Raw genomic sequence first — 24581 nt, 5'->3', positions numbered from 1 at the left:
GCTTTAAATAATACATGCTCTCGAATTGGATAAGTTTGGATTCATTGTTCTTTTAGAAAGAAATAGGTCTCGGACCATTGTTTGTTCATATCAATATTAATACCCAGGTCCAGTACTTTTTGGGTTACCCCATTTCTTTAATGGTTTCAACCAATTCCAGCATGGCTCTCTGTGACGTCAGTATTACTCCGGCGACTGATCCGTTCTTCACAAGGTAATACGAGAACTTATTTCTTTACTTTTCTTGGAATAAAATCCGTTAGTCACAACATAAAAACATTTGCTACTCTGCCTGTTCCACTAAAACAAAGGATAGATCTTCGATTTATTCCTGGTGTCTCAGAATTGCTCCTTCTTTTACTGCGAGTAAAAACCACTGTTTACCCTTCATTCAAGCTCGAGAGAACCTGCTACTCCTACAGTGTTACCCTTTCTAGGTGATATAAGACCAAAGATTCACCAGCAAACCTTCCGCTTTCACTCACACTCGACTTTTATACAATATAGTCCCTAATTTAACACTGCCAGCCCTGCGTAGCTTCTCAGTGCTATTCCAACAGACGAGTAACCTCACTGCAGTGTGGCTTCCATTACCACCTGCTATTCCTTTCCCCTGGAATTTTTCCAGATAACATAAAACAAGACATTAACTCTTTTTGTTAAGCATAAATCAATAATCAAAAATCAATATTTATCCCCAAACTAGTCAAAATTAACCATAGTTCTGTAACCAGAAAACTGATCCAGCGGCTTACCAACAACAGATACTCCAATAACATATACTCACCTGGACCCATAAACACACACTATATTGAGCAAAACTGCTGGAATCAAGATTTATTAATATTTTCATACATTAAGATTGATTATCTCTTATTCCTAATCAACCTTTCACTGATCAAAAAGTTATTTTCCTCTGGTCGATGGACCATTAGTTGAACTAGTTGATGGTGAAATTCTAACTTAATCCTAACCCTTATACTTAAGTAAATAACCACAGACTCAGAAAAGTTTTAATTCTTGATCTAAATTGTTTGCTTGTGAACCACTTCAAAGTACAATACAGTCACCTTCACTCATAGGAGAGAAGATTCAATTATTCAAAATCATCAACATATATTCCAAACTTGCACAGTCACCGTCACTCATAGGAGAGAAGATTCAATTATTCAAAATCATCAACATATATTCCAAACTAGCAATGACTTATGCTCAGAAAGGAGAGGACAGAGAGTAAAAAGATCATTCAATAACAAGCAAGAAATATACATTCCCAAGTATGGTCTGAAGACCAACCCCCTGGCCAAAGGGCTGGTAGGGTTAGATCATGAGACAAAAGATTTCAGGAAAGGATTCAGGACAGGATATATGACCTCTCTAACACCGACAGTCGCGTTGCACCCCTCTCTGGCACTCTCTTCCTCCTCGAGATTCTACCGCAATCTTCTTTCGAAGCCTAATAATTAGGATATTAAGCTCTGCATTGGTTTCTTCAACAGCATCTCTCGTCACTCTGACAGCATCTCCCCTCTGCAGCAATTTGCGCTCTTCTCTAACTAAAACTTCCTCAATTATACCTTTTCTTTTCTCATGTACCACCCATTAATATTTCAATATCATAAAATACTAACTCTGATTGGTCAGGCAAGGGGGAAAGATCATCACACCATGTTTAAAAATCATTCTTTTCCGTTAGCCCATTGTTAATAATCCCATCCCCTTAATTTTTATTCATTTTTTTTTTTGAAAACCTTTATTGCAACATTCTGAAAGTACAAGTATGGGCCTACAACCGCAGGGGCCGGCCGATAGTCATAAGTGTAACCAATCATAGCACGGTGTAACACAGCTCATCAGCCGACAGCCCTGAGGTCCGGCAGCGATTCAGGATGAAGTTTGTCTTGGAATATATGAATAGGTCACAGGATATAATAAAGGTTTCATTTTATATTATAGAAATAAGCGGATCAGGTGCCATACAATCAAGCTAAAGGAGATGGGGGACAGGCCAGGAAACAGGATATACGGTAGAGACAACAATATGAGGAACCCTGGCGCCGATGCATATGAATTGAAGTGAACAACAATACAGGATACAGTTTCGTAAGCGCTGGTTCCCAGATCCTGCCCACCCGGACTTTCGATTAACCTAGGAAGCGTGAGCACAAAATTCCAGAACACAATATAATCAGAATAGAAAACAGACGATACTGACCCGAAAGGAAAGAAAGGGAAGGGAGAAAAAGGCCATAGAAAATAAGAAAGACAAAATAAAAAATAAAAAACATCCAACCCCCCACCCTGCACCCCTGCCGATGGCTATAGCCTAACCCCACTAGCAGCGTGCCTGTCGCCCTAAAGAACTAAAACCCTAAAAGAAGGGAAAGAAAGAGGAAAAGTGGAGGAGGGCCTAGTAGTACATGCTCCCAGCCCCTTAGTCCCCCCGCCAGAAACAGGCACCCCCTATTGCAAAGAGACGGATGTGGAGCGACCCTTATGAGAGAAATTAAGGGGCACTGTGACACACCGCCCAGCCTCTTAAATCAAATCATCGCAAATCGAACAGTCATAATACCATTTCAAACCGCCCGAGTTGAGTAATCTCATCCCTGACCCTTCCGGACCAGCACACGAGCACTCCCCAGCGAGACCCAAAGGCATACAAGCAAGTCATAGAGGAGAGGGAAGTCATCAAGAGTCAATCCGTTACCACTTGCAGCAAGTAAGTCCACAGGAGCTTCAGGTGTAGGAAGCCTCCCTCTCCCAACAAGACAGTCCCGATGTTTCTTGCCCCGGGGTCGCAACGTTTCCAAAAAAGGGGGGAGACGATCACCAGATGAAAAAGAGTCTACAACACAAGTCTCCGGGGGTAGGAAGCCAGTCAATACCTCAAAAGTCAATAACGGTGAAAGGTGCAATGGCACTCTCACGACCTCTAGGACACCATCTTCCAGGGCTTCATCCGGCGGTCCCAATACTCGCATCCCCACGGGGTCCTCGCAGTGAGTCAAAATGGCCGCTGCTTGAATGGCTACAGATGGTAGTTTCAATGGTGGGGCAGGGTCCGGTACAATAAGTAGCATCCCAGATAGGCTTGCATCCATTTTATTCATGGAGACAGTCATTTGTGATTGAAGCGCCCAGAGTTCTGCCAGCAATGACCTCAGCGATGGCTCGGACACATTTCGGTCCATGGTCTCACGCCCGAGACCGATAACAATCACCTCCCGAGTGAATTGGTGTCTCCGGGGGGGATAGACAGGGATCATGAGAGGGCAAGCGTGGACGGTAACCCGTTGTTCTCCACAGCCACGATCACCCAGCTTAACGCCGCAGGCCGAGGCCCCGATCCGCCGAACCCCGGAGGGAGCCGGCACCGGGTCCGCGGGACGGGAACCCCCACCCGCTGACAGTAGCAAGCAAGGTCACCTCTCCATCAGTGCTGAGCAAAGAGAACAATCACTGCCAATTCCGGGCGCAAAAGAAGCCTCCACTATGATCGACCGGACCCTGCCTGGGTCTCTCAGCCGTTGTTGTTGCACTACCACCCGGCCACGCAGATACTCGAGGCCCCAGCTTCACCGCTGGAGTAGGCCACAATCTTCAACTCGGCGTAACTCCGTGAAACCGGCCGATAAAAATTCCCGGATTTCACCCTCGGAGTAAGAAACTGTTCATGTACGCAGGGGCTGGGCGTAGAATCAGGATATTGTACAGGATCTTGCGGCGGGATACGGAGGTCGGCGGAGCCTAAGCAGCCATCTTGTTTGCCGTCGTAGCTCCTCTCCCCAATTTTTATTCATTTTTATTTTCCCACCCGCATTCACATTACATTCAATACAAATGTTAACTTTAATATGTGGACTTTATTTATTGGGGTCTTGTACTGCCACTTTCCCAGGCTTCAGGCAGGCTGTGTGTGGCCTTGCACTCTTCTTGAACTTCACGTCATCCTTCCGGACTGACTTCCACTTGTCATGCGCGCAAACCATGTTATTCGTCTCACTCCAGACACACGAGAGACCCAAATGCGCACTAATAATAAAGTCAGAAAGACGGATGTTACTTTCAAGAATAAATGGATTCACTGTATACCATCCATCTCTACTCTATTTCCCTTTACTCATTATTATCTTCCCTGCATTAGGAAAATAGCTCATTTAGTTTCAAGCAAAGCACGTGAGTCTTCAAGAAGTCATATTAGCAATTTCTGCTCATGCGCAAGAATTTCCCTCCAACCGATAGCTTGTCATACTACATAGATGCAGTTGACACATGTGCAATAAAAATTTCCCATTAGCAGCCTTTTTAGAAAGCCACTCTAGTTATTCATGTTAACAAACACATAGGCAAGCTTCTCTAAACCCTGTTTACTTTGTGTGATGCATATTAACTTACACAATACGTAATTAATAACATATTAGAGAGTTAAATGAGAGGATTGCTTCCAAGCAAGTTTCTGTTCTACGAGTCCTTGCTCCATCAGCCCTTTTAACTTCACTTTCATTTTGAATATTCAAACAATATAACCTGTCAGGAGGGGCTACATGTGTATTCGCAATTTTAACAGTAACACATTTTTCAGTTGCTTTTGTTGCCAGAAACTCCTGGAGATTCTGGCATACTATGGTGACTTCTGCTGCACTGTTGAGGGGAGTCACTGCCCAACTGCTGTTCCGGAGGAGGGTTCTCTGTGGCATATTTAGCAGTCAAAGCTGTTTCTTTCTTTTTCTGAAAAGGCGCTCTTTTTTGAGTTTTGTCCTCCTTCTTTATCATCACGTCAGACGAGTGTTGTGTTTCCCTTTTCGGTTTCATGTACTCTTTTTGTCTGTGATCAGATCGTCCTCCCCTGCCATACTGTGGTCAGGCAATTCCTGAAAGGAAGTAGGAGAACAAGTATCAGGAATCTGATACCTGTCTGGAGTCTTAATGTTAGTGCGATCACCAACATCCTACTATCTCTCAGAGGACTCCGGGGGTAGCGAACCTCCATGAGATTTACCAATCTGTTGCTGTTTACATTTATCACATGTTTTTTTAACAAACTTTTGGGGTGGTACTGTATCCTTGTCAGTGCTAGGCTTGTCAAGTGGTGGTACCAAAGGTCTGGTTTCCAAAATGATTGTCCTCTCTAAATTTTTGTATCTCTTCAATAATATTCCTATCTCACCCCCAAACAGCTTCTTTTTTAACATTACACTCCCACCTCATCAGACTGACGTGGGGAGGCTGGAGGCCCAGGGTTCGCTGGCAGGTCATGACCCTGCCTTATGATAGAGTAGGCTCTGGGGTTACAGACCTTCAGCTCTATTATCTGGTCCTGCAATTTAGTTACGCACACGCCTGGTTCCACCCAGACGCCAGAATTTCTTACCTACAGCCTGGTGCTGACTTGGTTCTGCCTGACACCATTAATGTGTTCCTACCTCGAGGCATTCCAAGAGATCCTAGTGACATCCATGCAGTTTCCACCACCAGTTGGGCCTGGAAAAAGCTTTGTAGAATCACAGGCGATCCCATGTTATATTCATCGACCCTGCCGATAATAAACAATCTCTGGATCCCCATTATGGGAGAAAGATTGATACAATGCACACTTACTAAATACAACATTACCATAGTGGGGGACTTATTTCCTGGAGGACATATATTCTCGATCACGGAAGAAGATAGGTTCAGCACGGCGAGATTTATGGACACGTTTGTATTGAATAGGGTTAGCTCGGCACTAAGAGCGACTATGCCCAACTTCCCCCTTGAACCTGACTCATTCAGCCTGCTCACCACAATTACTGAGAACGAAGGAGGAGAATATCTCCTCTCTAAATTATACAGAGCGTGCGGGTGGTTATCCCAGTAGGTGATACCAAGGTTTGTGCGGACTGAGAGGCAGACCTGGGGCACCCAATCCTTAACGAACAATGGTCCGAGTGCTGCTCGCAGATAAAAGAGGTCTCCCTAAATAGTCATCATGAATTGATCCACTTCAAATTTCTGCTTCGCAGTTCATTACCCCTGAGAAAACACATAGATTTAACCCGAATAGGCCCCATTGCTGTCCGAAATGCGGGGCTCCTCATGCAGACTTCGCACACCTCTCCCGTAATTGTGTTAAGATCCAAATTTACTGGGAAAAAGTGTTTCAATAGCTGGGGGAAATGGTGAAATTGGAGTTCACGCCCACACCTGAGGTAGACCTGATGAGCTATGTAGCCAACTTCCCCAAAGGGGTCTGGGATTTCATTGCCATTAGCCTGTTGCTGGCAAAGAGAGAGATCACCATTAATTGGGGACACAAATCAGCATCTACATTAAAGAACTGGGTAAACAGTCTAACGTATTGCAAGACAAATAGCGATCTGTATGCCAGCACCTTGCCTCGATTCTCACGTCCGAAATATATTTGGGGCCCCCTTAAAAATTCTGCAGCTACATCACGTTTGCCTTCCACCTCACAATTGGAACATGGTAAAGTCCCCACGCTAGTGAGTTAGTGGGTTTCCCCTCAGTGTTAAGGGATGGCTGATACATTGTTCAGTTAGGGCTCCACACAGTATGTTGTCAAGTTTACACCCGAATGTGGGGGATTGTCTGTTGGGGCGGGTTGGACAGATGGGCCATTAAGAGTCGATATCTTTTAGACCAATGTGAAACGATTGCTTTCTGTTCTGCTTCAGTAATCAATTTCTAGTGGCATTTTTCTCTCCCACTTTCTAAATTGATGTGTACGACAGTGAGCGCTCATAAACTATGGTGTTGTATGTTTAAAATGGTAAATAAAAAATAAAATAAAAAAAAGGCCTGGTTTCCAAACTATTGCGTCCTAAAGCTGTATATACATTAGCAATAATTACAGGTAACTCACGTTTGCGGTGGGCTATTGCCACCACAGCAAGTCACTGGTATATAGCCAAGATGCTGCTTCACCGTTAAAATTTGAAAGAATCATTTTGGGGACAACTGGAAAATTACCTATCAATTTCATCCCCAAATCGAAGGCAGGCCATGTTTATTCTGTATCTGTTTGAGGACGTTCTGTAGAACGGTCATCAAGGGAGTGCCATGACAAAGAGTCTAAATGGTGGCAAAAATAGTCCCCCAGGTGTTGCAGTCTCCAAGAGTGGGAACCAGTCCAGTGGCTAAGCACATAGTTAAAATTCTGTACTAGTCTTGTGGCCCGAAAGAGGAAACACAGCTTCAACTTGATCAAAATGGTATTTCCTCACAATTAGTGGGTCATTTGCCCATAACTGAATTAACAATCACAGGACTAATAATGGGCGCTGCAGGCAACTGGGCTTGCACTTTCAGGCCAAGTCTTGCTGGACCATATTAGGGTATGCAAAATAAATTGCATGAGACGTCTATACAAGACATCAACAACAATGTACAAACCTTGGGTTTGCACGAGATTAAGGTCTATATACAGTAGATTCTGGTGGGGTAGTGTATGTATGAAAAGTATAAGTGTGAGCATCTACAGCTGGAAATGTGACCCAAGAATAAAAGACTTCAAAGCGGAATGCCCTGCCTGCTTCAATTACAAAAATTACCAGATCTCCTGCATTAGGGACTCCATGTTGTCTGAAGTGCGTATAGACTGCCGTTCAGCAGTTTTCTGCAATAGCTACAGGTTGCACAGTGATCAATGAACGGATTAGCACAAACAGGGTATCTAACCTTTTATTATTCAAGGTTAAAAACCAACAAAACTAGGTGAACCCTAAAAACTGCTAAGGTTAAATACTTAACACCTCGGACATCTCCGGTAAAAAGGTGTGAGGGTGTTGTGGTCAAGCACAACCACTAATCAGTTTTTCTGCAAAGAAGTACCTGACCAAAACGTTGGTGATGCCATGTAGGAGATATTCTGCTCAGGAACAGAACTATGCTTGGGGCCACAGAACATAAGCATGTAGGGACGGAGACAAAAATATAGATATATAGGGACTCTGATCCTCAGCGGATCTGACAGTCCCTGCTCTGAAATCGGATTGGCTGCCAACACATTAACCAAGAAGTGCTGACATCCATCTTGGGACTCGGCTTGAGTAGAGTCCCACAAAAAAAGAAAAGGGGCCAGGATAGGGACACCCTGAGCCCCAACCCATGGTGCAGGGATCCCCCAGCGACACCACTGTGGCTAAAAAGCTTTTTTTTTAATCTACAAAAAATCCACACATCAATCAGCGGATTTTTCTGAGATTTGGTATTAAAAAAACACTGTCTCCCACGCAGTTCGTTTATTTTGCCCCTGGGTGTGCTGAAAAAAGGAGGGAGCACATGGGCCCCCACCCTAGGGCTGATGGTAGAACTGGGGATGACCACTCACCCGAGGCTAAATAGAAAAAATGTGGGGGTGCGGCGCAGCCTCCCTCGACCCGGTGACCACCACCTTCCAGGGCAAAAGTTAATAAATGATTGGGGGTTCCACAAGACTCTCACATCCCCAGCGACCCCTACCTCCCTGGTGCAACAATTAGATTGTACATGGCCCGGGGGGAACACCACCTCCCTGAGGCTAAAATAAACATTGGAGGGAGGCCACGCAGCCCCCCTCTAACGAGCCAAACCCCAGGGCTGGCTCCTGCTACCTCCCGAGGTGCTCAACCTCGGTGGGTAGCTGTTTGATTTTGCTTGGTGGGAGCTGACAGCTTCTACCATGCAAAAGCAAACATAACTCCACTTTCTGCAAGTGGGAGCTGTCAAACAGCTCCAGCTTAAAGTAAGTGGGATTTTCAACTGTTTTCTTGCTTGCAAATATACATGCAGGGAAAGAGATGAAAACATTGCACCACAACGCAAGCAGGGAATGGCTATTTAAATCAGCTCCCTGCATGCAGGAGGAATTACAGGGACCGCAGGGGCATTGAGGCTTCCCCCGCGACCCTCAACAGGGGGAGGGGAAGAAGAATGCAGTGAAAAAGAGAGGGTAAATTAAATTGAGAAACAAGCAGAAAGAGGCAGACTGAAGGTCAGCAACTACTAGAAAGAGGCAACATATAGGTGAGAAATTAGCAGAAAGAGGCAAACAAGAGATCAGAAACGAGTAGAAAGAGGCAAATGGAGATCAGAAACTAGCAGAAAGAGGTGAAATAAAGGTCAGGAAAGAGGCAAAATAGAGACCAGAAACGAACAGAAAGAGGCAAAATATAGGTCAGAAAGAAGCAAAATAAATGTCAGAAAAAAGCAGGAAAAAGCAAAATACAGGTCAGAAACCAGCTGTAAGGCAAAATAGAGATCAGAAACAAGCAGAAAGAGTCCAAATAAAGGTTAAAAGGGATCAGGAAGAGGAAAAACAGAAATCAGAAATGAGCAGGAAGAGGAAAAATAGAGATCAGAAACAAGCAGAAAGAGGCCAAATAAAGGTAAAAAAGACCAGAACGAGTCAAAATAATTGTCCGAAACAAGCAGAAAGAGGCAAAATAAAGGTCAGAAGTGAGCAGAAAAAAGGCAGAATATGAGGAGCCACTTGCAGACTCACCCACCCACTCACAGATAAACTCAGACACACACATCCACTTACAGACAGCCAGACATTCATGCACCCACTTACAGAATCACTCATACTCTTTCACACCCACTCACAGACCAACTCAGAAACTCATATGTCCACTTAGAGCCCCACTCATACTCTCTCCTACCCACTTACAAAACTAGTCAGACACTCATACACCCACTGACATACTCATGTACTCACTCACACACTCAGTGTCAAAGGTTAGTGGTTACAGTTGGAAATTAACATTTTAAAAAACCTTACAAATTCACTCAAAAAAACCAAAGGTTACAGGACATTATAGTTATGAACTAAAATGTTTAAAAATGTAGAAATTCACAGAAAAAAATAAAGGTTACAGTGACGTTCTAGTTAGGAAATAGAATTAAAACACTTAGAAATTCACTGAAAAATGAAAGGTTACAGGGACGTTATAGTTAGACTCAAGGTTTCACTCATATAAAACCAATGAAATTCAGCAGTTATTGTTACCTGAGCTAACTATAACTTTCGCCACTGCAATGCACTGCTTATGACCGCACATACTACATCACTCATGACACGGTCAGTGACATCTCGAATGACATCTCAAATTACATCACTGTTGACATCCTCCACAGAACCACTCACACAACCACTAGCATCCCCATACAACCTCTCAGACGCCCACTCACACTTCTATACAACCACTCACATTCTCAATTCCATACAAGTACTTACACAACCACTCACTTATCCATTGACCCACTCACACACCCACTCACTGACTCATAGAGCCTGGTCATACAGCCACTCACTCACCCATACAGCCACTCACACAGCCACACACTCACGGACACAGCTACAGACATACCCAGTTATTCATCTATACAGCCACTCATCCACCCACTCAGTCAGCCTTACATAAATAATGTAATATGTGAGGTAATAAGCAGTGCATTACGGCTGTGTGAGTTATAGTTAGCTCAGCTAACTATAACTGCTGAATTCCACTGGTTTTGTAGGCGTGAAACCTGAGCCTGACTAAAACGTCTCTGTAACCTTTGTTTTTTTCAGTGAATTTCTAAGGTCTTTTTAATTTTGTTCCTTAACTATAATGTCCCTGTAACTTTTATTTTTTCAGTCAATTTCTAAGTTTTTTGTAAATGCTAATTTTGAACTATATTGTCCCTGTAACCTTTGTTTTTTTCTGTGAATTTCTAAGGTTTATCAAGTTCTATTTCCCAACTGTAACGTTCATGATTTTGTTATTGAATTTTTAAGGTTTTTAAATTGTATTTATTTTCTATAATGGCTCTATATCATGTATTTTTATAACCTTGCATTTTCTTCAGTGTATTAATAAGTGTAGTTCTCTTCTTAACATTTTTTAGATGGCGAACTCGTGATACCCACGGTGACGTCGCGAAAGGCACATGTTTTTGAGGAAGTCTTAAACATATATATAGACAGATTTTACTTAATAGCAGACACTAGTTGTTTAGTTATGTAGAGTTTCTATTTGAGTTTATGTGATGGTTTTGTGAAAAAACCTCTTCAATGTGTTTTTTTATACATTCGATGTGACTCTGTAGATTGCGGGTCATTGGTAGTCGCGAACTGTGCACAATTTTTTAAAACTCGGGCCCACATACTTAGAGATATTTTAATTAATAAAGGTGTTTCTTATTATACTCTTTAAACCTAACTTTTGGAAGAGTTATTCAATTAACAGCCTTTTACTTGGTGTTTTGCGTGATCTCTGCAATATTGGAAGTCATGATGACTTCGGTAACCGTGATTAACGTGTGTTTTTGGTAAAGTGTGTAATGCATATTTATACATATTACTTTGTATGATCCACATATGGAATATATAGAGGTGATGGAGTTCACTTTACAGACGAAGGGAACAAGGGGCCAGATGTACGACCATTCACTTTAACGAGTCGCTAATTGCGTCAAATTGCGACTTGCAATTTGCGACTTGCTAAAGTGAATGTACAACAGTGTCTCAGGCACTGTTTATGATTCCCAATGGAACCGCACATTGCATACCTCATCAATATTCACGAGGCAAGCGCAATTTGCTACCCCATTGGGAATGACTAGCACTCGCAGGGATGGTGGTCTGCTGGAGTCCAAAGATCAGGGCTTGATCCATCACCGTTTTATGAGTCCCTTTCTCACTACACCATCAGGATTCAAGCAAGCCGGGCCGAAGACGGCTGAAATGCCAGAAACCGGTCCCCGGTAGCTTGTTTCCTTCCCAGTATAAGAATTTGCTTGGTAGTTTGGTCTGCCCTGTTCCCATGATGCACTGGGCCAGGGTCAGACTAATTTGCATATAGCCAAGTTCTGAGCTGGGATGGTGCAGTGAGCTAAAAAACGGTGATGGATCAAGCCCTGATCTTTGGACTGGGTAAGAGTGGTCTGCTTAATTCAGACACTCTGTTCATCACCACCCCCTTTTCTGAATCATTTTTGTCCACCATAAGCGTGGAAGGGTATACTCAGATGTGAGTCCCTTGCTCATTGCACCATCAGGATTTAAGCAAGCCGGGCCGAAGACGGCTGAAATGCCAGAAACCGGTCCCCGGTAGCTTGTTTCCTCCCCAGTATAAGAATTGGCTTGGTAGTTTGGTCTGCCCTGTTCCCATGATGTACTGGGCCAGGGTTAGACTAATTTGCATATAGCCAAGTTCTGAGCTGGGATGGTGCAGTGAGCTATAAAACGGTGATGGATCAAGCCCTGATCTTTGGACTGGGTAAGAGTGGTCTGCTTAATTCAGATACTCTGTTCATCACCACCCCCTTTTCTGAATCATTTTTGTCCACCATAAGCGTGGAAGGGTATACTCAGATGTGAGTCCCTTGCTCATTGCACCATCAGGATTCAAGCAAGCCAGGCCGAAGACGGCTGAAATGCCAGAAACCGGTCCCCGGTAGCTTGTTTCCTTCCCAGTATAAGAATTGGCTTGGTGGTTTGGTCTGCCCTGTTCCCATGATGCACTGGGCCAGGGTCAGACCAATTTGCATATAGCCAAGTTCTGAGCTGGGATGGTGCAGTGAGCTAAAAAACGGTGATGGATCAAGCCCTGATCTTTGGACTGGGTAAGAGTGGTCTGCTTAATTCAGATACTCTGTTCATCACCACCCCCTTTTCTGAATCATTTTTGTCCACCATAAGCGTGGAAGGGTATACTCAGATGTGAGACCCTTGCTCATTGCACCATCAGGATTCAAGCAAGCCGGGCCGAAGACGGCTGAAATGCCAGAAACCGGTCCCCGGTAGCTTGTTTCCTTCCCAGTATAAGAATTGGCTTGGTAGTTTGGTCTGCCCTGTTCCCATGATGCACTGGGCCAGGGTCAGACTAATTTGCATATAGCCAAGTTCTGAGCTGGGATGGTGCAGTGAGCTAAAAAACGGTGATGGATCAAGCCCTGATCTTTGGACTGGGTAAGAGTGGTCTGCTTAATTCAGACACTCTGTTCATCACCACCCCCTTTTCTGAATGCTTTTTAGATAAAGCAGATTTTTAAAAAAAAATGCTTCCCGTTTTCCTTAAAGGGAAATGGGATGCATTTAAAAAAGAAAAATTTTACTCTATAGTTTCATTTTTTAAGGGGAGGCATTGGCCCTGGGTCATATATGTGGCCCAGGGTGTTTCTAGGCAACCTGAAACTTTGCATACAGTCTTATATGTAGCTGGCTTATGCACACTCTCAACACAAGGGCTCTTTTCAGAGCCACTCAAGAGCCCAAAATATTGTTCATTTTCTTGTTAACTGATTTTTTGGGGGGGATTTTTGAAATTCGTGGTGACATCGCGGTGATATCAATCACGTCACGAAATTGCAAAACAAATGCAAACATTCAACGACCACCACAGCATTCAAAAACTACAACTTAAAAAATTAATTGCAACTCTTACAATACACTTATTACTAACTTAAAGAACATGTTTGTACATACATATTTGTAGTAGCTTTTTCAAAAATTGTGATCCTCATTTATGAGGCCTTATTGACACTATTGCGCTGCTGCAACGTCACTCTTTTGGCGTTCCGGTGGTGCAATGTGCCATGGCATATTTATAAGGGAAAGTAAAGCCACGTTATGTGACTTTTTATGGCCTTAAAATATGTACCCCTTTCACACAGAAAATTGTCTGAAAGGGGTGTTCTATGGGTGTTGCTGGGGGCATTCCCAGAAACGTCCTTGGCTTTTTGACACTGCCCCAGATTTACGAGAAATGGTAAATCTGAGGTAGCGCCAAAAACATAGTAAGGAAGGCACAACAAGGAGAAATATCTTTATTTCTCCTTATTTTTCCTCTTTCTATGCGTGCTGCAGAAAGCCTCTTGTGATTGTTTTTGTGGAGGAAGGATTGCCTTCCTGCACTAAAATAATCATCCCTGCACTGCAGGCACCATTGCACCATGGTGCAAAGGTGCCGCTGTTGGCACGCGGTAGCCCATTGTGCACCGGCTGTGGGGAAACGTAGAGGAATGCGCTGTATCTAAAAGATACAGAGCATTCCTGCCCTTTTATTTTGCTGTAGGGTAGAGCAAGGCATGCTGCGCTGCCTTGGCGACCCCATACAATTTGCGAGTGGTTTACCATTTACTTGAAGAAGGTGGTAAACTGCAAGTTTTTAGCGAAGGCGAATGCAGTCGCAAAACTATGGTACATGCCATTTGGACTCGCTATTAGGAAGGGACGGACTTGGTACGCCCCTTCCTAATAGCAAGTCGCAAACGCTATTTTGCGAGTCAGTGACTCGCAAAATAGCGTTTGTACATACCACCACCAGATTTTGCGGTTGCAAACAGGTTGATTTCCCTTTTGCGACCGCAAAAACCTGTTGTATATGTGGCCCAGGTTGTTTCTAGGCAACCTAAAACTTTGCATACAGTCTTATATGTAGCTGGCTCATACACACTTTCAACACAAAGGCTGTTGTAAGAGCCACCCAAGAGCCCAAAATATTGTTTATTTTCTTGCTAACTATTTTTTGGGGGAAGAATTTTTGAAATTAGCAGTGACATTGCGATGATCTCAATAACACTGTGAAATTACAAAACAAATGCAAACATTCAACGACCACCACCACATAAAAAAATGACAACTTAAAAAATTCATTGCAACTATTGGATTACACTTATTAGTAACTTAAAGAACATGTTTGTACACATATATTTGTAACACCTTTTTTAAAAACTGTGGGCCTCATTTATGAGGCCTTAACAACACCATTGCGCCGCTGGAATGTCATTTTTTTGGCCTTCCGGAGGCACAATGTGCCAGGGGCATATTTATTAGGCCATGTAAAGCCATGTTATGTGGCTTTTTATGGCCTTATAAATATGTGCCCCTTTCACACAGAAAACTGTGTGAAAGGGGTGTTCTATGGGTATTGCTGGGGGCGTTCCCAGCAACGCCCATGGCTATTTGACACTGCCCCCGATTGACGAGAAATGGTAAGTTCGAGGTAGCGTCAAAAACATAGAAAGGAAGGCACAACAAGAAGAAATATATTTATTTCTCCTTGTTTTTCCTCTTTCTGTGTGTGCTGCATTCTGCAGCACACATAGAAAGAGGAAAAAGCCTCTTGTGATTGTTTTTTTGCAGGAAGGATTGCCTTCCTGCACAAAAATAATTATCCCCGCAATGGAGACATCATTGCACTATGGTGCAAAGGTGCCAGTGTTGACCCTTGGTAGCCCATTGTGCGCCGGCGCAGGGGAAAAGGACAGGAATGCGCCGTATCTAATAGATACGGTGCATTCCTGCCCTTTTCTTTTGCTGTAGGGCAGCGCAAGGCCTGCTGCGCTGCCCTGCGGCAAAATACCCTTAAATGAGGCCCTGTGTTTGAACCCTACTTCCGGTTTTCACGAAGACGCCAGGAGTCGCGATGCCTTCGGTAACCGTGTTGATCGCGCCTTTTTTAAGAGGTGTAAAACACATATATGCACACCTTTTACAGTATACTAGACACTAGGGGCCTATTATTGCAATGTTTAAAGTCATATTTTTGTAGGGAGTTTGTATAAAAACAATCATTTAAAGCGATTTTCCGTTTTCACAGTAGTCTTGATCACAGCAAATACATTGCCCAATGACAAAACAAATGCAGACATTCGATACCCACCTCCACATTCAAAATTATAACTGCAAAATAGATTATAACCAACAGCATACCTAACTAAATGACTGTATACTAGCATGTACAACTCCCTTAATATCTCTACAACCCAGTGCAAAACCTTTTCAGTGTAATCTATAACTGCATGCATCACTGTATCAGTAAGTCTCTTATTCACTGTGTAAGTATTTGAGTGAATCTGTAAGCCAATCAATGGTTCTGTAACGAACTGCGTGACTGACTCAGTGCGTCTATGAGTGGGTGCATTAGTGTCTATCACTCAATCTGTGAGTAGGTGCATGAGTGCCTTTGTGCATTTGTAAGTAAGTTTATGACTCTCTGACTGGATCTGTGAGTGGATACATCAGTGTCTAAGGGGTGTCTGATTGGATGAGTGAGTGGGTTCATGAGTGTCTGTGAGTAGGTGCATGAATCTCTCAGTGGGTCTATGACTGGTAGTATGAGTATCTGAGTGGTACTATCAGTGGGTGTGTGGGTGTGTGAGTGCAACTGTGCATAGGTAGATGAGTCTCTGAGTGTATAACTAAAGGGCTGCATAAGTCTCTGAGTTGGTCTATGAGTGGCTCTGTGAGTGACCGTATAGGTGTGTGATTGTCTGTGTGGGTCCATGAGTGAATGTATGTGTGTCTTAGTGGATCTATGAGTGGGTGTATTAGTGTCTCAAAGCGTCTGTGAGTGAGAGCATAAGTCTCTGAGTAGGTGAGTGAATGAATGCATGCATGAGGGTCTGAGTGGGTCTGTGACTGGGAGGGAGAGTGAGTGTCTGGGTGGGTCTGTGAGTGAATGCATAGGCCTTGCCTGGGTGAATGAGTGGGTGCGTGTATTTCTGAGTTAGTTTGCGAGTGGTTGTCTGAGTTTCTGAGTGTATGAGTAAGTGAGTGACTAAGTCCATAAGTCTCTGAGAGGGTATGTGCCTGAATGTGTGAGTGACTGTATAGATCTGTGAGTGGGTGTAAGAGTCTCTAAGTTGGTATGAGACAGTATGTATGAGTCTATGACCGAGTCTCTAAGTAGGTGCATGAGTCTCTGAGTGGGTCTGTGCATGGGTATGTGACTCTCCAACTGAGTATGTAAGTGGGTGCATAATTACCTGAATAAGTATTTGAGTGAGTGCATCAGTATCTGAATGGGTATGTGACTATATTTATAAGTGTATGAGTGGATATGTGAATAGGTGTAGAAGTGTCTGAGTGAGTTAGCAAGTGGGAACATGAGTGTGTGACAGCGCCCGGCCAGTGTGTGCATATATATATTTATATTTCCATTCATATTTGCGATGACGTTGCTAAATTCGTTACCTCCCCACAATGGTACACGAGGGGGCCGTGCTGGCGGTCGTGATGTCACGAATATCGCGCACAATTAAAAAAATGAATGTTATACATGTAACTTGTGTCACTAACACACCCATTTCTCAAACATGGGCTCAGAGTATCTCCACCCTGACCCCTTATGTTAGGTTTCACACAAGTTTTCAGCACTGGTAACCGTTTCTGGACAATAAAATGGCTGCATTTTCTGGTCAGGTTGCATCCAGCCAATCAGACCATTCCTGTTGGTGCACTCATTTGCGATTAATCACAAAACCGTCATGAAATATCTGGGACCAGAGATATATCTATTATTTTTGGCTCAAATTTCTCAAAAACTACTAGACATATTTGCACCAAATAACAAAAAGCACAATATGCGTAACAACATCTACCTTTTTGTCAAATTTGGTGTAATTCTGTCCAGCGGTTCGGGCTGTAGGCACTACAATGCGTTCCTATGGGAATTCACATTACAAACGCACCCTTTTTTCACGCTCCTATTTCTCAGTGTCCATTGCACGCATCACCTCCAAACTTCTCATGACAACCAGAACCAAATATTACATTTTTGGGGGAAACTTTCATGAAGATTGGTATAATTACGCCATTGTTATAACCAAGTCAAACAATGCTTTTCCAACAGAAACTACGTTCTAACTATTACTACCTGCTGGTGTCTGCCATATATATATATATATATATATATATATATATATATATACACACAAGCAAATGTTCCAAGCGGGGGAGCAATCAATAGCTGGCGCTGGCGGCGAGAAATGGGACACAGTCGCTGTATTTTTAGAAACAAAATCCTCAATGAAGAAGACGCCGCGCACCACTTTCAAGATGGTTTTTAGTGCTTTATTTTCTGTAGGTTTTCTCCCACCCTATGCGTTTCGGACTTTCCCAGTCCCTGGTCACGGTATACAAACAATAGTCCCTTGTTTGTTTTGCAAATTAATACACAAACGCCCAATTGGCCTGTTATGATGCATTGAGGGTGTTGTAGGCAGTTGCAGTTTTTATCATTATCAACAGTTATCAAATGCTTTGGGTCTGCCAGGATTTTATCTGCGATTTATATCGGGCTAGTAAAGGTAACATTCCTACCAATACTGATCTATTGTTTCATACATTTATGAAAGAGGATAGATTTTCATGATGGACAATAAGCTATTGCATGATAAATTGTCCCATGTTCAGGTTGATTAAAGGCTAAGTGCCATATTCAAAATATTACCCGGCTATCAGATTTTCCTTTCAGACTCTTAGCATTTTGACAAATAAAGTTTCTCAAGATTCTGATTTTCTACCACATTCAATTAAACTGTACCTGAGGAACACATTTGTATTTAAGTCTATGATTTTATAGATATTGTCCCGAATGCTTTATAAATGTCTTGTATCAATAAGTTCTTAGATTTAAAGATGCACATACATCTCATCATCCCCATTTAACCCCATTGGGGTCTTTGTTTTAAATCTTATTATCAATTTAGATTCAAGACGGCGTAGCCTTGTGATTCGATCTCCACCTCTCTCGTCCTCGTTGATCATAGCTATGCCGGAGTAGGTTACATCCTTCCATGTTTTTCCAGGGTGTATTTTCAGATGCTTGGCTATTGCATAGCTATAGTCATTGTTTGTTATTGCGCGAATGTGTTCCAAAATTCGCTTTTTCAATGCGCATGTTGTTGATCCAATATATTTTTTACCACAAAAGCACTGTAATTGGTATACCACGAATTGAGAATCACACGTGATTTTGTTTCTGATTTCAAATTTTCGACCTTTAGGGTCTATCAGATTTTTCAGATTTTTTCCAATTTTGCACGCCTTGCATGTTAGGCATTTGGAAAACCCCAACTGTTTTCTTTCTAGCCATGACAGAGGCTTAATTATTCGAAAATGGCTATTCACTACTGTGTCTTTTATGGAAGGTGGTTTTCTGAAAGTTATTAGGGGTCTCTCTCCTATTGTCATTCCAATGTCAGTATCCTTTTTAAGCACATTCCAATATTTAGTTAGGATCTGTCTTATTTTGAAGCTTTCTTTTGAATACGTCAAGATCATTCGTGGTTTCTCATCATTCATTGGGCTTTCTCTGAGCAGTGGTATCAAAGTCTCTGTTCTTGTTTTGTTTCTTGCTCTTTGTTCACCTTGTCTGATATCAGTGTGTTTGTATCCACGATCACTGAAACGTTTTCTAGTTTGTGCAAATTTTGACTCAATTTCAAGCTCCTCCGAGCAGTTACGTCTCATTCGGAGAAATTCTCCATAAGGGATGCTTCGTTTTAATGACAGGGGGTGAAAGCTGGTACCAAAAAGAACACTGTTGGTGGAGGTCTTTTTTCTAAAGACTGTCGTTTCCAGTTTATTGTTTTTTACATAGACCTTGGTGTCCAAGAAATCAATTTCTTGCTTCTGAATGTTGTACGTGAACTTTAGGCCTATTGCATTCTTGTTTAAGGCTTCAATGTATTCGACTAGTTTTTGCTTTGGACCTTTCCAAAGGACGAAGAGATCGTCAATAAATCTCAGCCAAAGTACACATCCGTGGTATACTCTTCATATTTTTCTCCCCAAGCTATGGTTTTCTCCCACCATCCCATGGTGAGATTAGCATAGCTTGGGGAAAACGACACTCCCATTGCACATCCACACACTTGGGTGTAGAGATTTTTGTTAAAGAGGAAAATGTTATTGGTAAGGCAGAATGTTATCATTTCAATTAACATGTTTGTATGTCTTATTTCTGAAATTGGACGCTGCTGTAAAAAGTATGTTATTGCCTGTAGTCCAATGTTGTGCTGGATTGACGTATACAGGGATACGACATCTATAGTTGCCAACCAATATTCCTTGTGCCAGTGGGTGTTCATAATGTTGCGGAGAAAATCCCCAGTGTCTTTTATGAATGAACTTAAGGAGGGGACAATTGGTGCCAAGAAGTAGTCAACATAAGAGGCTATATTTTCACATAAGGATCCACAACTTGAAATAATTGGTCTAGCCGGCGGGTTTTTCAATGTTTTGTGGATCTTCGGTAAGAAGTACATTGTGGGTGTCGTAGGATGTAGCACTGTTAGAAATTCTTTTTCTTCTTTGTTTAGTAAGCCTTTGTCATACCAACCATTGATTTTCTTATGCAGTGTCAGCATCATTTCAGATCCAGGATTCTTTGGCAGTAGTTTGTAGTTGGTTAGATCACTTAACTGCCTATCCGCTTCCTTCACATAGTCTGTTTTGTTTAGAATGACAATATTTCCCCCTTATCCGCTGATTTGATTTCAATAAGGGGGTTTAGTTGCAATGCCTTTAAGGCTAAACGTTCTTTTTTACTTCCATTTTCTCTTTTGTTTTTCACATTCGCCATTGTTTCTAATTCTGCAATCACCAGATCATAATATACATCAATACGATTACGATAATTAAGCCTCTGTCATGGCTAGAAAGAAAACAGTTGGGATTTTCCAAATGCCTAACATGCAAGGCGTGCAAAATTGGAAAAAATCTGATAGACCCTAAAGGTCGAAAATTTGAAATCAAACAAAATCACGTGTGATTCTCAAATTCGTGGTATACCAACTACAGTGCTTTTGTGGTAAAAAATATATTGGATCAACAACATGCGCATTGAAAAAGAGAATTTTGGAACACATTCACGCAATAACAAACAATGACTATAGCTATGCAATAGCCAAGCATCTGAAAATACACCCTGGAAAAAGTTATGTTATGTTATATTTATTTTTATATAGCGCACGGCTACTCAAAAAGAGTGTCCCAGCGCTTTTAATGATGAGACCTACAGCAGGATAACACAACACAGTAATAAAAACAAAGTGGAAAGCAGAAAACAGAAGAAGACAGAAAAAAAAAACATGGAAGGATGTAACCTACTCTGGCATAGCTATGATCAACGAGGACGAGAGAGGTGGAGAACGAATCACAAGGCTACGCCGTCTTGAATCTAAATTGATAATAAGATTTAAAACAAAGACCCCAATGGGGTTAAATGGGGATGATGAGATGTATGTGCATCTTTAAATCTAGGAACTTATTGATACAAGACATTTATAAAACATTCGGGACAATATCTATAAAATCATAGACTTAATTACACATGTATTCCTCATGTACAGTTTAATTGAAGGTGGTAGAAAAGCAGAATCTTGAGAAACTTTATTTGTCAAAATGCTAAGAGTCTGAAAGGAAAATCTGATAGCCGGGTAATATTTTGAATATGGCACTTTGCCTTTAATCAACCTGAACATGGGACAATTTATCATGCAATAGCTTATTGTCCATCATGAAAATCTATCCTGTTTCATAAATGTATGAAACAATAGATCAGTATAGGTAGGAATGTTACCTTTACTAGCCCGATATAAATCGCAGATAAAATCCTGGCAGACCCAAAGCATTTGATAACTGTTGATAATGATAAAAACTGCAACTGCCTACAACACCCACAATGCATCATAACAGGCCAATTGGGTGTTTGTGTATACATTTGCAAAACAAACAAGGGACTATTGTTTGTATACCGTGACCAGGGACTGGGAAAGTCCGAAACGCGTAGGGTGGGAGAAAATCTACAGAAAATAAAGCCCTAAAAACCATCTTGAAAGTGGTGCGCGGCGTCTTCTTCATTGAGGATTTTGTTTCTAAAAAAAAATATATATATATATATATATATATATATTTATATATATATATATATATATATATATATATATATATATATGCTTGGTTGGTGCATTGTGTTTTGATGATCCTACTGTTGGCTCCCAGTCCAGACTTGCTCTCATGTTTATATTCTCTCTGATCTGTGCATTTTCTTCTATGATTATTTTAAAACTGCGTTTTTGTCTGTTTGAAAGAGTTCCTATTGTCTAATAACAGAGCTCCTTTGGCATGTCTGCTACCGGCTAATGTTTTCAATATTTTTGTGCATTCTCCTGAATGTTGATTTTTGTTTGTTTCTCTCGCAGCTTTTGTCTTTCTGATACCTCCTACTTTTTAGTCTGTGCCTTCTATTCCTTTTCTCTGCTAACTGATCTTATTTACGCATAACTGCTGTCTAATTTATTATGTCTCTCCTCTCTTGGCTCAGGAAGTTCATGCTGTTGGTGCCCACTTTGCTCCATGGTGGATCTTCGGAGCAGGTTTGTGTTGTGTTCCTGAACCTCAACGAAACCATCTCCGTTATCGTGGTTTTAAAGTCCCAGGAAAATAATGTCACTGTCCTACAGAAGGTCATCAAGGACGCCAATGCATTTCATTGTGAATCGTTTCAAGTGAGTATGACCTTGGAAGCATACCTCATGAATGTTGGCTATGAAATTTATGACTAACAGAAGAAAACTTCCTATGCCCGAAGTAGAGGCAGCAGTTTTAGACATGCAACCTAAAAACAGCAAAGGGATTTTGAAAATGAAATATATAGAGATCTATCATGTTGGTCAGATGAGCGAAAGATATACAGAATAGTGCATTAATCTTTCTTTGAAAGATATCTTGATGCAAACAGGACTATCAGATAACTTGGACTGAGTAAATCCACCATAATAAGTTTAGTCTTATTGTACAAGGATTGATGGTTAATAAAGGCTTCCTAGCCAGAAACCTTACAGTGGACAATTAATTAGAAATTATGTCTATCATTGTGTCCTGGTAAAACGATTTGGCTGAATTTGCCTTAGATGATGCCATCTCACCCAGAATTACCATCCTCATATCTAGCTGCATGGCAAGAAAGTGGTGAACTTTGCTATTAAGCCAAATTTGAATTCAAGCTAAAGACCTGCTACACCCATTGTAGAAATGGGTATTAGTGCTGTGAATAGTCCATCTGTGCATTCTCAGGGCCAAAAACTAAAATGTGTGACCCTCCTGTTGTATTACAAGCTTCCTGACCCAACCCTTCCACTAAAGAAATTTTTAGTAAACCACTTCTCCTTTAATTCCCTTTCTACAGACTGTGCCTTTTTCTTGGAGACTTAAAGAGGAGTGTCTTAAGGGTGGGCAAGGCTCCAAATCTGTATCAGAAGACAAAAAAGACAAAATATAAATGTTATCACTCAAATACTTTAGAGTTTTTGGTAAGTAGTGGGCATGTCTGAAAAGCTGTATTTTTCCAAAGATGAAAAACATTTAAAAAAAGCCGGTAAGCCTGGTAGAATACAAAAGGAAAACAATTATTTTGAAAAGGCACCTTTAAAATAGCACAGTTGGCTATTTTTAAACTAAAAATGTCCCTTGTTCAACAAAATCGTATGGCAGAAAATGAACCTAGAAATCTAGCAGTGTCCACATAGAACTACAGTAACAAGAGTTATGCTTATCCTTCGCTTGAGTGTTTTAGTGCAACGAATTTGTAAATAAGGTAATGTAATGCAACAATTGATAATTGTCAAACTTACATAAATGTTCTTTCTTTATCAGATGTAGTGACTTCATTGTCTCCCATCCCTGCGCTTATGTTTCAATTCTCTGTCATTAATGCATATTTCCTAAACCTACCATTAGCTAAACTAAAACCTTCAATTGCTCCTTTTAAGATAGCATCTTTAAAAAAATCCCCTCCAAATTAGATATCTTTAGTCTTTCTCTTCTAGAGGCTGTTTTGTCAATATGGTGCAACCTCGGTGAAGGATGATCATTTCTGAACCTCTTGCAAATGAGTGAGTGCCAAGTGCTGGTCTACTCTATTTTACCTATATAAGCCAACAATCTTGAAAAAAACACTGTAGCACTGAAATCAGTAAAAACTTCTCTTCATCTCCATCAATTACATTTAGGATTCCTGCTTTTGCATGGACTCAAATGGTCCTGCTCATTGGGATAATCTTCTTTTCACAGTTAATTCTGGTTTCCTTTGCCATACTGATTCTATTTGACTTGTTTCTGACATTAGTTACCTTGGACCATTCTGCTTTTGTGTTGCAGCTAGAAAGGGTTGCACAGGCCTCTGCATCATCACTGCAGTTGTTGAAATAATTTCTACACAAATGAATACAGAAAGTGACCCATTAAAGAATTACAAAATCACCAGGCACCTTGAATGGTGGAATCCTGCTGGCGTACCCCATGTTTTTTTTTTACTTTATTTTTCCAGGTTTTGCAAAAGGAACATGGTCAGTCATTGCAGTGCAAAGTACAACATCAGCGGCAATAAATCACATGTATAGAAATTAGAAGATAAAATGATCACATTAAATAATTACAATACATGGTGCAGTATGGTAAAATGTCGAGGATACGCATCCAATGGAGGCAATAGGTCGAGTCGCAATATAAAGGCACAGGAATCGTACCATTAACAAAGCATTACAAAAAGGAACACATCGCAGCCAACAGTAAGCAAAAGCAGTATATCATTAATCCAATATCTTTCACAGAACTTCCGCTTAGCCAATTCCCTCAGGAACAATGCCTCTCGACGGCTGTGAGTCCCGGTCGGACTGAGTCTTGGCAAAATAGTCCCTATATGGCCCTCAAATATCTACAGGACGTGACGAGCTAGGAATCAGGGTGGAGTATTCTTCGCAATTCACATTGCAAAATGTGAAACTACGAAGCCATACCTGCAGGGAAGGGGCTTTTTTGTTAC

General features: G+C 41.6%; 1 protein-coding gene across 1 annotated transcript in view; it reads left to right on the top strand.

The window, feature by feature from the left end:
• LOC147727726 (alpha-2-macroglobulin-like) overlaps nucleotides 1–24581 on the top strand; it is a 1118600-nt gene that overhangs the window by 89840 nt on the left and 1004179 nt on the right. Inside the window, exon 2 of the mRNA XM_086961723.1 lies at nucleotides 22083–22266. Within this exon, the coding sequence (XP_086817849.1) occupies nucleotides 22083–22266 (184 nt within the window). The remainder of the gene's footprint in view (nucleotides 1–22082; nucleotides 22267–24581) is intronic.

This window comes from Lissotriton vulgaris, chromosome 3_1 (genome assembly GCF_964263255.1).
Source record: "Lissotriton vulgaris chromosome 3_1, aLisVul1.2, whole genome shotgun sequence".
Lineage (NCBI taxonomy): Eukaryota > Metazoa > Chordata > Amphibia > Caudata > Salamandridae > Lissotriton > Lissotriton vulgaris.
The sequence above is the reverse complement of the archived record's forward strand: the minus strand, read 5'-3'. Positions and strand labels throughout refer to the sequence as shown.